General features: G+C 40.3%; 1 protein-coding gene across 1 annotated transcript in view; it reads right to left on the reverse strand.

Annotated features, from left to right (window-relative positions):
* The window catches only part of itga5 (integrin, alpha 5 (fibronectin receptor, alpha polypeptide)), a gene marked incomplete at its 5' end in the record, with an annotated part of 106,223 nt that overhangs the window by 47,766 nt on the left and 42,450 nt on the right, over positions 1-16,007 (reverse strand). The window contains 13 exons of the mRNA XM_079558802.1: positions 4,400-4,513; positions 4,629-4,674; positions 4,757-4,948; positions 7,093-7,301; positions 8,593-8,645; positions 10,287-10,343; positions 10,580-10,623; positions 10,784-10,828; positions 11,168-11,299; positions 11,393-11,438; positions 11,512-11,573; positions 14,303-14,426; positions 15,524-15,624. Coding sequence (XP_079414928.1) covers positions 4,400-4,513; positions 4,629-4,674; positions 4,757-4,948; positions 7,093-7,301; positions 8,593-8,645; positions 10,287-10,343; positions 10,580-10,623; positions 10,784-10,828; positions 11,168-11,299; positions 11,393-11,438; positions 11,512-11,573; positions 14,303-14,426; positions 15,524-15,624 — 1,225 coding nt within the window. The remainder of the gene's footprint in view (positions 1-4,399; positions 4,514-4,628; positions 4,675-4,756; positions 4,949-7,092; positions 7,302-8,592; positions 8,646-10,286; positions 10,344-10,579; positions 10,624-10,783; positions 10,829-11,167; positions 11,300-11,392; positions 11,439-11,511; positions 11,574-14,302; positions 14,427-15,523; positions 15,625-16,007) is intronic.

Here is a 16,007-nt window from a genome sequence, read left to right on the forward strand (position 1 = left end):
TCCTTAAATATTAGTATTTATTAAGAACATTTTGTGTAATTTAGAACATTTTACTTAAATCAAGCAACATTTAAGTAAAATGTCCCACAACCTTTCACTGAATAAGAATGTTTTCCTTAAATTATTCCATTTTCTGAGGATATTTAGCTTAATTCTAGTTATTTTATTTGCTTAAATTTAGTGTTTCTTTCTTGTTTTATGATTAGAAAAATATTCTAGAAATAAGAATTCTTAGCAAGATAAAAATGCTGACCCCATTGGCAGAATTTTTTCCTTAAAACAAAACAAAATGTCTTATTTTAAGATGTCTTTCCTTGTTTTTAGTCCGGTACTTTTTGCAGTGTACTTTTACCTCATCTCTTATGGAATTGTTTTCTATTGTTTTCTTTTGACTATATTTCCATCAATAAACTTACTTAAACTTCACGGGGTCTTTTGCAAAAATCTGCCAAATGCATGGGACGTTTTGAATGCAAACACTGAAACTGAAGCTTTAACTGGACCAAACTGTGAACCGAAAAGGAGAATGCTAAATGTTTTGGAGGATTCTAGCTTGACTTTCGAGTGTTCATAGGCCAAGTTGATAAATCGTGGTGTCTCCGTTTACTCCTCAGCCTCCCACACACACACACACACACACACACACACACACACACACACACACTCGGACATAGCAGAGTTAAGAAGGGTGAAATCCGGCGCGGCTCGGGTTTCAGTCCCAAACCAGTCAATGGCCGTCTGCATAAGCCCGAAACCCGCTCCCATGACATCAGCTGCGCAACATGCCGAACGCCGATGCTATCCAAAATATTTGCAACCCCGTTTGTTTTTTTGAGAGCGAAACCCACACTGGCAGGACGGGGAGGGGAGGGGGAAAAAATGGGAGAGAAAGAGAGACAGAGAGAGAGAGACAGAGAGGGCATTACTTTGGAGGAGTGGGAATAACCGTATGTAAAAGGCTCCCGGTTCAGTGTGGAGCGCATGTGTCCTGATGTTTCCCAGCTGTGTTCCACCACTAAACAATATCTCATTCAAAGCGACTGCACAAGGCCCCACTTCTCTCTCTCCTCTGGGCCTCCTTTCTCGATCGTTTCTCTCCCTCCTCTGCGATCCCCTTTTGGATACATGCGGCGCCCTTTTCGCAAGAAGTCTTCATGACCGGGGGGAACTTATGGCGACAAAGTACGACAAAGTAAAGAGGGACCACAGACCAAACTGAAAAATGCTGAGAAATGTTCGTGTCTGGACGGATGATGTTCCCTTTTTTTTGGCAACTTGGTCCAGTTCAGCTTTACCCAAATCCTGTAGGCCATCATTTGAAAACTAAGACCTACAAAACTAAATTGATCTTTTTCATCACATCATCAGATTTTTTTTTCCATCACTTTTTTTTGTTGGGCAGTCATCTCATTTTTGTCAAATTTTCGTGACTTTTTTGTCACTTTTTCGTCAAATTCTTCGCATTTTTTCGTCAAATTCGTATCACTTTTTTGTCAATTTTTTGTCCCTTTTTCGTCAGTTTTTTCCACACTTTTTCACATTTTCATCCTTGTTTGAAAGCTAAGACCTACAAAACTGATCCTAACTTGTTGCGTTGTCGCAGCGTTTTTGAAGTATTATTTTTTTTGGTCACTTTTTGTCACTTTTCCGTCAAATTATTCGCATTTTTTTGTCAAATTCGTATCACTTTTTTGGCAATTTTTTCTCAATCCTTTGTCAAATTTTTCTCACTTTTTTGTCAAATTTTTGTCCATTTTTTGTCACTTTTTCCTCAGTTTTTTCTCACTTTTTTCACATTTTCATCCTTGTTTTCGTCTCCGTTTTGTTGCTATTTTCACACCTTTTTTCCAGAATAGTTTAGATTGGGGCAAAGCTGGAGAAAAAGTGCTCGGTTCAGGTGGGAGTTAAGGGGTTTAAGGCGCTAGATGCAAATAGGCCATTTTGTACTCACTACTGCCACATCAGGTCATACGTGTAACTGCACCTTCTATATTACTGTAGGCTCCTGCATGACGGCAATTCGGACCCGTCTGTTGTGGTGAATAAAGTCTGGGCTCATTCTACACATTAGGACATGGCTGGAACATGTAATTTAAACATTTTTAAACTCTGTATAGTCCCTTTAATGTAGCACAGAGTTCATTTTGTGACCGTCCATAGGCTGGTAGACATATTGGGTACTAACCCTCTTTTGGCTCTATCTATTGGGGTTGGGACAATATACACTTATGTTGCGATACAGGGGGCCCGATATGACACGTCTTCATAACGAACTGCAACAAACTACTTTACCCTGAATGAATTAAATAAGAGAGCACAAGCTGAGTTTTCAAAGGTTAGATTAAATATAAATGAGACAGACATTGAGTAAAACATTGCAAGAATCCACTTTTGTTTAAACTAGGGCCAGGACTTCACATAAGGTTTGGTGCGATTAAAAATATGCATCGAAATCAATCACACTTAACTTTAGCAGCACAGACACTTTTTCAGTTTCCTTTTTCCTGCAGGACGTCGCTGAGAGACGAACGCTGCGTAAAAGCCAAAAACGATTTTACTGTCAAGCTTGTTTATTCACGCAGATAAGCGCCGACACGAACGCATCTAAAAAGATTATTCTCCAAAATAAATCAAACTGCCGCTGTCTTTGAAGTGTCTGAAATGATCACACAGGCCTCACATCTCCACCCTAAAAAGTCTAAAAAATAAATACAGCACTGAATTAGATGATGCTTAAAAACAGTGTCTTTGTTTTCAAGAACTGACATGAGTTTCAAAAGTATTGCTATACGTGGTTTCTGATACGAGTCGTGTATCACAACAAAGACGTATTGCGATATATTTGCAAAACGATATTTTGTCCCAGCCTTATTATCTACTACCTCAGCACTGACCGTTTATGTTTTCAAATTAGAAATGAGGTAAAGAGAAGACAATAAGGAGTGAGATACTGGGCTGGTCAGCTGTGGGAGGGAGTTTATAAAATGTCATATCGCTAAACGTCTTACCGCCTTAAAGGGACTATACAGAGTTTAAAAATGTTAGAATTATGTATTTTCCTCCCCCTACATGTTTTAGCCATGTCTTGTGTAGAATGAGCTCAGACCTGTTCACCACAGCTTAACATAGAAACTGCAGTTACGCATAAGACCTGAGGTGGCAGTAGTGAGTATAAAATGACCAACTTGCATCTGAGAGGCCAGTGTGATGCCTCATTTGAAAGCTAAGACCTACAAAACTGATCCTAACTTGTTGCGTTGTCGCCGCTTTTTTGAAGTATTATTTTTTTTGTCGTGTTTTTGTCGTTTTTTGTCATGTTTTGGTCACTTTTTCCATTGCATTTTTGTCACTTTTTTGCCGCTCTTTCTTGGCTTTCTTGCTGATTTTTCTGTTGCTTTTTCATCACTCTTTAGTTGTGTGTTATTGTTGCTTTCCCAGCACGTTTTTGTTATATTTTGGAAGTACTTTTGTTGTGTTCTCGTCCTTTTTAAAAGGGGCTAGATGCAAGTTGGTCATTTTATACTCACTACTGCCACCTCAGGTCTTATGCGTAACTGCAGTATCTATGTTAATGCCTTAAAGGGGGGGTATAATGCAAAATCGACTTTTTCAAGCTTTACATCATGTTATTATGTCACTTTCTCATTAAAAACATGCCTGAAGTGTTGCCTTGGCACATTCACGTATTTCTGAGTAATCTGTAAAAACTCTGATGGCGGCCATTTTAGGGATAGGTTTGCCTGAGTCCTCCTAGGAACACCCTCACCTCCTGGAGACGCCTCCGAGCTTTCGTCACCAGCCGAGTAACCAACCACTGCTCCTCAGCAGAACCCCCTCCCCACTGATGCCACAGACAGCGTGTGGAGGGGGCGTGTCGGAAAGAGTCAGAGGTTCTTAAAGAGACAGAGGCCTATTTCAAGACATTTTGAGAGAGACATTTTATACAAGGCAGTTATTCTAATTTACTGCATTTACAGACCAACAGAAGGTTTGCTCATCATTGTAGTGTGATATAGACTGGTGCTATGTGATGGAAAAAAGCATAATACCCCCTCTTTAAGACTGTTACTTTAGCATTGGACCAAGTGGACTTTTCAACAACATGTGCCTCAGTGGCCAGGGCTGTGCAGCTATAGCGCGTTTCCTTTGCTGGATTTTGCAGGGTGAATTCCAGGAGCGAAAAACAATGCTCCCATTCAGCATTTCCCCAACAAGCGCCGTGTGCTTTATTACATGCGCACAGCGAGTCAGAAAAGGCCCGAGCCGAGCGTACGACTTAGCGTGTGAGATAATGCGAGGAAATGTGTCTAAAATAAACACCACATGGGCAGAATTTGACCCGAGCGCCGCGGGAAGCAGAGAGTTTGGATTTTGGATGAAGCGAGAAAGAAGCACTGACCAGGAAACGGGAATGCTGGCGTTGCCGTCGGCGATGACACAGTTTTTCTCCTCCGGGTTGATCATCCCGGGGTGAACAGTCAAAGAGGCCGTGGTGTTAACTATAGGGCGCGACCTGTGGGAAAAATCCAAAATGTAGATTGAAGACTGGCAAATTAAAAGGTGTAATTAGCACTTTCGCTGCCATAAACAAACTTGCGTAATTACACAGACGACTCGAAATAACACACCTATAAAGAATGGCCTTATCAACTCCGAAGGCGCCCACGATGAGGTCTGAAAGCAATAAAGCGAAATTAGGCGGCGCTCAACACATTTCCCCTGTGTTTCGATTGCCAGAAATGCGAGCTTTGTTTACCGGGGTAGCCGTTCATGTCCAGGTCCCGAGCTCCTCGAAGGGAAAATCCGAAGCTGGCGGGGAAAGTGCTGGACGCCCACTGTCCGGCGATCACCTGGGACGGCTCTCCCCGGAGGCCCCCGGAGAAGCCGTTGTAGATGTAAACAAGGCCCAGGAGGTCGTCTCCGGCGAACGGAGCGCTGATCGCCACGTCTGCAGATGAGGAGTAGAGGTGTGAGAGGAAGGAGGAAATAACAGGAGGTGCAGGAGTGGGAGAGATGAAGGCGAGTAAACGGGGTATTGTGAAAGGGATTGTTTCTAGCACTTTGTCCTCCTTTGGCATATTTACTATATATATTTACTATATTTACTTTTCCGTAAAATTTTAAAAAAAAAATTGGTCCATTTTTTGGTCACTTTTTTGTCACTTTTTCATCAAATTATTCGCATTTTTTGTCAAATTCTTATCACTTTTTTGTAAATTTTTTCTCAATTTTTCGTCCAATTTTTCTCACTTTTGTCATTGCTTTTTTGCCACATTTTTTTTGTTGCTCTTTTGTTGTATTTTCGTTTCCTTTTCATCACTTTCTCCACCACTTTTTTATTGTGTTATTGTCACTTTTTCACTTTTCAAACCCAAACTGGAGAAAAGATGAAGGCAAGTAAACGGGGTCTCATTTTTGTCACATTTTCGTGAGTTTTTGGTCACTTTTTCGCCAAATTTTTCAATTTTTTTGGGTCCATTTTTTGGTCACTTTTTTGTCCAATTATTTGCATTTTTTGTCAAATTTGTATCACATTTTTGTAAATTTTTTGTCACTTTTTCGTCTATTTTTTCTCAATTTTTTGTCCAATTTTTCTGACTTTTGTCATTGCTTTTTTGCCACATTTTCATCGTTTGTTTTTTGTTGCTCTTTTGTTGTATTTTCGTTACCTTTTCATCACTTTCTCCACCACTTTTTTATTGTGTTATTGTCACTTTTTCACTTTTCAAAGCCAAACTGGAGAAAAGATGAAGGCAAGTAAACGGGGTCTCATTTTTGTCACATTTTCGTGAGTTTTTGGTCACTTTTTGGTCAAATTTTTCAATTTTTTTGGGTCCATTTTTTGGTCACTTTTTTGTCAAATTATTCGCATTTTTTGTCAAATTCTTATCACTTTTTTGTCAATTTTTTGTCACTTTTTCGTCCATTTTTCTCAATTTTTCGTCCAATTTTTCTCACTTTTGTCATTGCTTTTTTGCCACATTTTCATTGTTTGTTTTTTGTTGCTCTTTCATTGCATTTTCGTTTCCTTTTCATCACTTTCTCCACCACTTTTTTATTGTGTTATTGTCACTTTTTCACTTTTCAAAGCCAAACTGGAGAAAAGATGAAGGCAAGTAAACGGGGTATTGTAAAAGGGATTGTTTCTAGCACTTTGTCCTCCTTTGGCATATTTACTATTAACCTCTTAACACGCGTCATTTGCTCCTGTTCAGCTTTACCCAAATCTAAAAGGTCACAGCCTATAGGCCAGTGTAACACCTCATTTGAAAGACCTACAAAACTAAATTGATCTTTTTCCTCACATGATCAGATTTTTTTTCATCACTTTTTTTGTTGGGCAGTCGTCTCATTTTTGTCACATTTTCGTGAGTTTTTGGTCACTTTTTCGTCAATTTTTTCAATTTTTTTTGGTCCATTTTTTGGTCACTTTTTTGTCATTTTTTTGTCAAATTATTTGCATTTTTTGTCAAATTCTTATCACTTTTTTGTCAATTTTTTGTCAATTTTTTGTCAATTTTTTGTCAATTTTTCGTCCATTTTTTCTCAATTTTTCGTCAAATTTTTCTCACTTTTGTCATTGCTTTTTTGCCACATTTTCATCGTTTTTATTGTTTTGTTTCTTGTTGCTCTTTCGTTGCATTTTCGTTTCCTTTTCATCACTTTTTCCTCCACTTTTTTATTGTGTTATTGTCACTTTTTCACTTTTTCAAAGCCAAACTGGAGAAAACGTGCTCAGTTCAGATGGGTGTTACGAGGTGTCTTATCAAATCAATCAATCAATGCAAATCAAAACATTTCTTTTTTGTAACTGTATTGATATACGGTATATCTGTCTTGAACTATTAGGCTTGCTGTTGATAGTAACAGTAAACTATAACAACAGTAGCAACAGTAAAATGAAACGTGCCTTTAAACTGACTTTCCCACCTAAAAGAGGGGCATCATTCTTGAGTGAAGTGATGCCTATTTGACCAAACTGAACTTTCTATTGTTTTACAGGAGTTTGGGCGGGTGGAGTTGTTAAAAACAAACTAACAATAGAACACTTCCTAATAGAAAAACAAAATGAGACATTGATATTTCTCGTACCGTTGTAGCCGTCCAGGTTGAGATCTCCCAAAGGCGCGATGGTGTTCCCAAATCTGCCGTACACCTGCGTGCCCGTGAGGTGAGGTAGGCTGAGCTCCAGGCTGAGCGGGGCACGCTGTATGTAAACATAGACCCGTCCCATCTCCTCCAGTCGACCCCCCGAGCCCTGCACCATGTACATCGGGGCTCCAACCAACAGGTCCACCAACCTGCAGACCACACAGAGAGCTTAGACAGATAATATGGACTGTCAAAATTTGAAAATTATATTGGGCCGATGTTTGAGGATTTTACAATATCGGCTATCGGCCGATCTGGCGGCAAAAATCTCTGGGATCGTAAGTGATAGAGACTTCCCTCCCAAAACTCTCTAGGCCTCAGGGGACCAGAGAAGCATCGCCATGAGAATTGGTTAGTTACAAGTTTGTTACATATAAGTGAGGGATAATGTATAGAACGCTGGTCATTATCTGGAAAATAAGCACCGACATGGTGAACCGCCTTGTTTCGCCCTGAAGGTGCTTATTTTCCTGATAATGACCAGCGTTCTATACATTATCCCACTTATTATACGGCCATTTGCCACTGAACACACACAACATAAACTTCGTACACTTTTATGAAGGTCGAAAGGTTTATTTAATGACTTCCGCGACAAATAGTTCCCAAAAGTTTGTGCGTTGCTCGGCAATGTTTTGCTAGGCTAGAAGCATCAAGGCTAGCAGCTAGCCTAGCTACTTAGTTGAAGGCGCAGTTGGAGGAATGGTGGTGAATCTCTGGGTAAGTTGAAAGTCAGACTCACGCTAACTTCACGAGCGATTCCCCGACTTCTCTCTCAGTGACGGGACAGATAGTGTCGCTACTACGTACGTGCGGAGTGATATGAAAGCACCAACTCCGTCATTATTTTTTTCAGAGGTCCTTTATCAGAAAATAATGACCGGTAGAACGTTGGGAAATCCCATTCAAATCAACGGAGCTTCTACTTACGTTGTGAAGAACCGTATAGTAAGTTTCACTAAACCTCGGTAAATATAGACATGCTGCATGTCATTTTGAAGCACAGAGCCTGGAGAATCCAATCACTGAGTTAGTTTTAACCTACACAATTATCTATGATCACCGCACAAAATGTGACGGCTAGCAAAAGTATGCTAATGCTAACGGCAGCATGCTAATGTTAACGGCAACTAATCAAAGCTGGGACAACTATGATTGAATCAACTAAAATAATGAAATAAAACCACTGCTGTAGTGGCAAAAATATTTATGTTTTTACAGGATTACAGACCAGACATTTGGAAGAATTGGCCAAAAAACATCGGCATTGGCTTTAGAAAAAAACATATCAACCTCTAGTCAAAATGATGCTTTGCTTGCAAAACAATAAGAATGTATTTGTTTTATATTTGGTATCTGAACGGATAAAATCTCAGCTACTTTCTAAAAAACTAAAGCAATGAAAGGAGAATAAATGGCAGTAGATAATCAGTCACTTACCCGTCGCTGTTGATGTCAGTTGTCGCCACAGCGTAGCCAAAGTAAGCTCCCATCTGCAACACATATGTCCACAAACATAATGAAGTGACATGCTTAGCAGTTATGTTTACACCAGCTCCAGTGTGAGTCCTTAAGAATCGCCCTGTCGTCAGCAGATTTGCTTGACTCTATTTGTAAAACTAAGCAACTTATTGTTTCAAATAAGAGTGCCGTTGTTTTATTCTCAGAACCATTTGTGTAAATAACCGCTGCACTTTTCCTTCATAATTGGGCTTTACTGCAAACCACTAAAGAGCCGAGAGAAGGCAGTCTTGTAAAAGGAAATAATTGCGCTTACACTGATGCAATAAATTAAAACCACTTAGGGGGGAGCCAAGAATAGAAAAGAAACATGGTGAGCTAAAGGTCTCACACATTGTGCCTCATTGGGGATTTTAACATAGTTTTGGACATCTTGGTATTTTTTGTTTTAAGATTTTAACAATCCAAATCCAAATGTCCCTGAGCACACAATACGCAAGCAGGGAAGCAGCTAATACGGCTGAAAATAATAGAGCTAAACAAAACATGAAGAAATGATCAAAGAAATGAACAATGAGCCTGCAATGACTAAAACCCTGGCTGTGTCCAAATGTCCACACTACAGTGCCTCTCGAAAGTATTCATACACCTCGAACTTTTGCACATTTTGTCATGTTTACAACCCTAAACATAAAGATTTTATTTAGATTTTTTTACTGAACGTTCACACACAAGTAACAGACAGCTGGGAAGTGAAAGCAAAATGATACATGATTCTGTTATTTTTCAAAAAATAGAAAAGTGTAAAGTGGGGCGTGCATAAGTATTCATACAGCATTTTCTGACTGCATTAAATTGCCTTTATAACATTCCTATTGACTCCAGAATGTTCACACCTTGGCCTAACGGTTAAATAGAGGCCACCTGTGTGTAATCTACTCTCAGTTTAATTTCAGCTGTTCTTTAAGGCCCTCAGAGCTGTGGTCGGAGTGTATTGGTCACTAAACAACATCATGAAGGCCAAGGAGCAACAGAGAGGTCAGGGATAAAGCTGTGGAGAAGTTTAAAGCAGTGTTAAGTTATACAAAGATTTCCCAAGTTGTCTGTTACTTGTGTGTGAACTTTCAGTAAAAAAAATCAAAATAAAATCTTTATGTTTAGGGTTGTAAACATGACAAAATGTGCAAAAGTTCAAGGTGTATGAATACTTTCGAGAGGCTCTGTATCATCAGTGGTCACACCATTTTGTATTGGTGTCTGAATGACCAGAGTAAAAAATAGTGCATGCAAGTGTTTTAACACAATGCACACAGAAATGTGAGCTTCTGTGGTCACTATACAGGTCGATGTTATAGACCTCATTGTGAGAGTCAGAGGAGAACAGCCAACAGCAACAGTCTGTGTACGATTTTCTAATAATAATCCTGCATAGTAGACCACAAGCTGTTACTATATAGCACAGCCCTATACAGTGACAAACGAGAGAGCGGATATTTAGACACTGACACTCTTTTTTTTGCAAAAGCACAGCACCACTTTATGACATCAGCTTGTGGGCCGAGTGTTTTGAGTTTGGGAGGAGATGAAATTGATTTGCAGGATTACTCAAATAACATGGCGTAAAAGCTCGAAAACGTCTATGGGCTTTTGAAGATGGCAGGAGTAATACTCACTTGCTCGCCGGTGAAGTTGGCCATGACCTTCATGTCTGTACCATTAAGAATGTACACCTGCAACACAGAGGCAGCACATGGTGAGCGTCCTTTAAACGTTCTCGTATAAGCACTGGGCTCAGCGAAGGAATTTGACTGAAGAAAAAAAAAAAACTATTCCCACCGTGACAATAACACTAAGGCCATTCTATTTCTTAACTTTCCTGAACGCGACCCAAGTTTCAAAGCCAGGAGCCCAGACTCTAAGAACACTGTTGAGCTGAGAGCCAAAGAGACGATTAGCTTCTCCTTACCGAACCATAAAGCAGGAACCTTTTTGGAACGCCGGCCACGAAATCTGCAAAGAGTGGGGGGAAAAAAAGACAAACAAAGCAGTGATTTAAGAGGCGAAGCGCGGGTCACAAGTGGCAAAAAAAGGACCATATATTTCCAAAAAACGACTCCAGCAAAACACCGCTATTGTTTACGTTCGGTTTCTCATCTTTTGTTTGGCTTACCTTCGACTTGATCGCCGCTAAACTCTCCAACAGCCACAGAGTAGCCTATAAAAGAGCACAACATTCAGATCAAGACCTGTCAGAGTCAAAACGTGCCGCCAAAAAAGTGCATGTGACAGTTTGGATTAACCTTTTCACCAGAACAGAGAGTTTATGTTCTTTTTCTAGTTTCTTTCTTATAAGACATGGGCACATGATGCAACATGATGCTGCCTTCATGTTCCAGTTGTCAAGTGGAAATTACGAGAGCATTGTGTTTAAAAATATTCACAAAGCTGCTATAAGAACGTTACTCGCTGATGAGATAAAACATCCACAGCACTAAAACATCCCAGCTTTCACAAAAAACCCGGTGTTTGGTGTAGAAAACGGGGGCTCTCATACCTTGGTAGGTGTCATCGTGTTCAATGACTTGTTGGACCTGCTTCGTCTGAATTTGTCCGTCCACCGACTGCATGAAGTATCCTGGATAGTACGCTTTGATGATGTTCTCTTTCGACGCTGAAATCACTTGACCTGATGTTAGAAAAAAGGAAAAGTTTAGAGCGAGCGAGAGAGAGATTCAACACTTTATGATTTACATGTGCCGCGCTGGTATGCCCTAGATACCTTGCCAGAAATAGCTGCCTGGTCCTCCCAGAACCACCTTGCCATCCTGGATGATAAAGCCAAAGTTAGTGCAATATATTAAAGGGAACTATCACAATGTTTTGAAGGTGAGTGAATACCGTGGTGAAATCAGCGCTGAATCCTCCCTGGCAGTAGCCTTGTCCGAGGGCGTCACTGATCTCTGCGATGCAAACAAACTGTCAGTCATAGCTAGGGATGTACTGTTCCTTTTTTTTTTTTGATACCACTAGTTTAACGATACTTGCTTTTCGGTTCCGGTGCCTTAACGGTACTTTTTTCGATACCTATGTTATTTTAATTCAATAAAAATAACGTGTATTAAAAGTATCATTCAGGAAAAAGACCGAAAACAGCACAACAGAGGCGACCCAGGAGCAGCAGCGCCGCCTGTAACTTCCTGTTTTGAGCAGAGTTTCCACTTAAAGGAACAGGCCACCGTTTTTTCATACTGAGATATGTTCTTACCTAACCTTAGACGTGTTAATATATCCCCGTCTGGTCTTTGTCCGTGCGCTCTGTCACGCAAACGGAGCACATACGCAGCCTCTCCCACATGTCACATAGCTCCAAAAAAGCTCACGATAGAAGCTACCAAGCTCTTCCACGTGTTCCCTATTTAAATAAAGTTACGTGAAGTGTTTTCACACACACTGCAAAAATAGCATTTTCTGTCTCGCTGGTCATAGGAGCATGTTTTGTATTGGCAATAATATAGTCCAAAATGTTACGCAGTGTGCCTTTAAGGACAGAACAGTAGAAAGCCAGTAATAGAAAAAATTAACAGCAATAATTAGTTTTTAGTTTTTGTGCTCATGTTTCATCGTTTATCGTGTTTTCTTATCTAACTGAAAAAACTCTTTGGGCTCTCCCCGTTGAAAATGTGCTACAGAAATAAAATTGGCTTCGACATTGACAGAAATTTTTGGGTTCGACGAGGGAGCCTGGGTAAGCTCTCAGTTGTCTAGGAGCAGGGCAACAAACATTTCAAAAAGATGACTACTTTGTATAAACTCCTGATACTATCTTCCAACTGAAGCAACTGCTGCACCTGGTCTTTATGTTTATGAATGTGCATGTTTGTGTTTGAGGGATATAAATGACCCTCCTTCAGCAGTTTTAAACTTCAATTTGGCCATCACTGTTTGGCTTTCAAGATATTTACCACTTATCAAATTGTAAATACATACACTGGTGTGTGAATGAGTGTGAATGGGTGAGTGGTTCCTTTGCTGTGAAGAGCTTTGAGTGCCTAATGTATAAGTTTAATTTACCATTTAATTATCCTGAAGGAAAATCTACACAAACAACTAGAGATGCATCGATCCAGCTATAGAGTTCGGGAAAGTTACCATGGAGATCCGCCATCTTTGCAGCTGTTAGCATACATTTCCATTGACTAACATTAGCTAAAAACAGTATAAAAAGTGGAGAAAAAAGCTGTGAAACAACTCCGTTAGCAGCTGAGTTACTGCTGGTAAATACAACTATCACACTGTGGTGCCCAAGTTTTTCAATGTGAACAATAACTCCAGTATTTTAACTTTTAAAATCTCCATTAGTTTACAATTGCTGCTAATCCCATAATGCTTAGCGATATGACGTCACATTCCCGAACTCTATTTTGGATCCGATACAGATACTGGGGATTGAGTATCTCGCGATATCCCTCCCTTGTTTTTATTGTGAGATCAATGAAGTATTTTCTTGTATTTAACAAGGATCACTGGATTTTTTTACACTATCCTTGGGACTGGCTATTTTACATGAACAGCTCACATGAAGTCATCGGATCATTACAGCTTGTGCATTACAAATATCTTACATCAGTTGTTCTTTAACAGCATTTCATAAACTAAAATACAAACACTTGGCCGTGGCAGTGGCTGATTTTATTTTATCGGGCCAAATTTAGATACTTCCATCATAGTTTCTGACCCAGCCTTGATTAGTTGCTGTTAGCATGCACCCGCTAGCTTTAGCATGCTGTTGCTAGCCGCGCAGCGATCAATAATATGATTGCGGAGGTTAAAACTAACTCAGCAATGAATTCCCCAGGTTCTTCCCTTTAAAATGACATACAGCAGGGGTAGGCAAGTTGTCTTGGCTGAGGCCGACTTTCTTTATTGTAAATAGACCGAGGGCCAAAGCCGCTGATTATTAGCCCAAAGTAAAGCACAACACTGGAAAAAATACCATCATGAGATAAATGCTTGAATTAAAGTTCTTCTATGTTGAATTTGAGTCGGTTTGAACTAATCCAAGATACAAATGCTAGCACCAATAAACAAGAATAAAACCCACTCGGAATCAGACAAATAATGTTTTTTCACTTGAAATGACACAAAATTATCTGAATTAAGAGAATAACTACTACTAGAGGTTTTATCTAATCTAAAACCAGACCAAATCTACTCAAACCTTAGATTTAATCTCTTAATTCAAGTAGATTTATGTCATTTCTTCCTTAAAACGATTATTCTTTTTCCAGTGCACTTCTTTCAAATGCCAGTGTTATGACCTAATTGGGTGTATTGACAGTATTTCTATCTATTTTTCTCCCATTTAGCCCCACTAATGTTAAAAGTACTCTGTGATTTGTGTAATAGTGTTTCTCAAAATCATCTTGAGGGCCAGAAGTTCTGTACCGGAGGGCCGGATTTGGCACCCGGGCCTGACGTTGCCTACCCCTGACATACAGCATGTCCATATTCAGGTTTAGTTAGGTTCAGTTGGTGAAAATTGTGTTTTTAAAGCGGTGATGGCCAAAACTGGTATCATTTCAGTATCAGATATGTAGCCGATACGCGATATCGTATTTTTTCCGAGTACCGGCTCCGATATCTAACACCAGTATCGGTGCATCCCTACAAACAACAGCAGCTGGCGTACCTGTCCGGCAGGGAGCGTATTCCACAAATTTGGTGAAATTCTGCGCAGAGAGGTAGCAGGTTCCGGTGGCGTCAGAGTGGGGGATGTCCTTCTTCGTCCTCCAGGAGTACAGCGGGGCACAGGCCTGGAGGTGAGTGGGAGAGAGAAATGATGAATGATGGGAGATTCTGGGTGGGAGATGTTTTTCCAGTTGCACGAACAGCTTGGCCAACTCAAGAGGAGCCTGAAGCCGGGGTCACGACTCAAACTGAGCAAACAACAGGACACACTTTGAAGTTACGACCGCGATCTTCACGCAGAGAGCGAAGCTACGTAAGGGCGTCTGAATGACACATACAGTAACATAGATAGTTTCATTGACAGGATATAGTAAGCTAATGGGTCTAAAGTGTTTAAGGTGAGACACTGCAGGTGAAAAAATGTATATTTACAGATATCAATTTGAAACTGTTGCTGTCGATCACTGGCATAAATGTATGAAAAAAATACATGGCAAGTTTTCTGTCATTTCATCAAGGTGTTTTATGCCTAAAAATGCCACAATTTTCCCATCTTTTCGGCGACGAAATCTGAATAATGGATAGAGCTACATTCAAATGTATGGTTTTATTTTATTGATGAATGAGTTACCAAGACGTTTTCAGAGGGGATTTAGGATTTCTTGTTTAGTTTTAAAATAAGCTGTTTTTTAGTGGAAAAATGTGTACAAATTTAATTTTCGCCTTATTTTTTGACATTCAAAACTCAATAAATGGGGCTTAAGGGATTAGATAATAAAAAATCCTTATGAAAAAATCTTCCAAATATTGTTCAGTCCAAGGCTGGAAAATGTGAAGTCTTTAGGTCCGACTGACGTGGACATAGTGTCGCCACAATGACAGAAAAATGTGTTTTGAGAAAAAGGCCCTTGAAATTGTTTTCTCCCATATAAGTCTATGGGGGAACATTGAATCAGCGCAATATTTAAACATGTTTTTGTGAAGATTAGGCATATTTTCTGTTTCCGGGTGAAAGCTTATATGTTCAGAGGCCAATTTGGCCCAAAACCTGAAAAAACTGAAAAAATTGAGTTTTGCCTGAAGTGTCTCCCCTTAAAAAAGCGCCCTGTACTCTTTCAAAGATAGAGTAAGGTTTCTACCACTCGGAGATAGAGGAAGCTCCCGCTGATGTTGATCGATTGAACGAAGAAAAAGTTCACACAGCCACAGAGGATCGTCTTACCAGTATCGTGTCGCCGTGGGAACGCACCGTTGCCCCGAACCATTGATTCGACTTGAAATCCGCCTGATGCTCCGTGTCGTTGATATTAACCGTCCGATCGCCTGCGAAGAGGAGCACACACACAAAAAAAAAGACACTTAGCTGCGATGAAGACGTTCAGCTTTTCATACGAGACGACGCTCTCTTTGCAAAACGTGACCGGGCTTCAATCGTCAGGGCTTAACCCTCGCGACCCTGAGCTCCGTTTGACCACCTGGACCGTGACGTGGATCTCCCTCTCGGAGGACTTTGGCAGCAGCAGGTGACGTGACAGATGGAGGGAGGAGTCAGGTTTAAAACTCATCTTTCTCCACGTTGCATCTGTGCCATCGCTGACAAATTGATTGGGAAGGGAAGTCTATATCTGCACCACATGGCTCCATAAGGGAGAGATGCGAGAGCTGCACGTCACAAACTGATGGAAGAGATCAGCGCAAACTGGGGG

The sequence above is a fragment of the Gobius niger genome (genome assembly GCF_951799975.1).
Source record: "Gobius niger genome assembly, chromosome: 6".
NCBI classification, from domain to species: domain Eukaryota; kingdom Metazoa; phylum Chordata; class Actinopteri; order Gobiiformes; family Gobiidae; genus Gobius; species Gobius niger.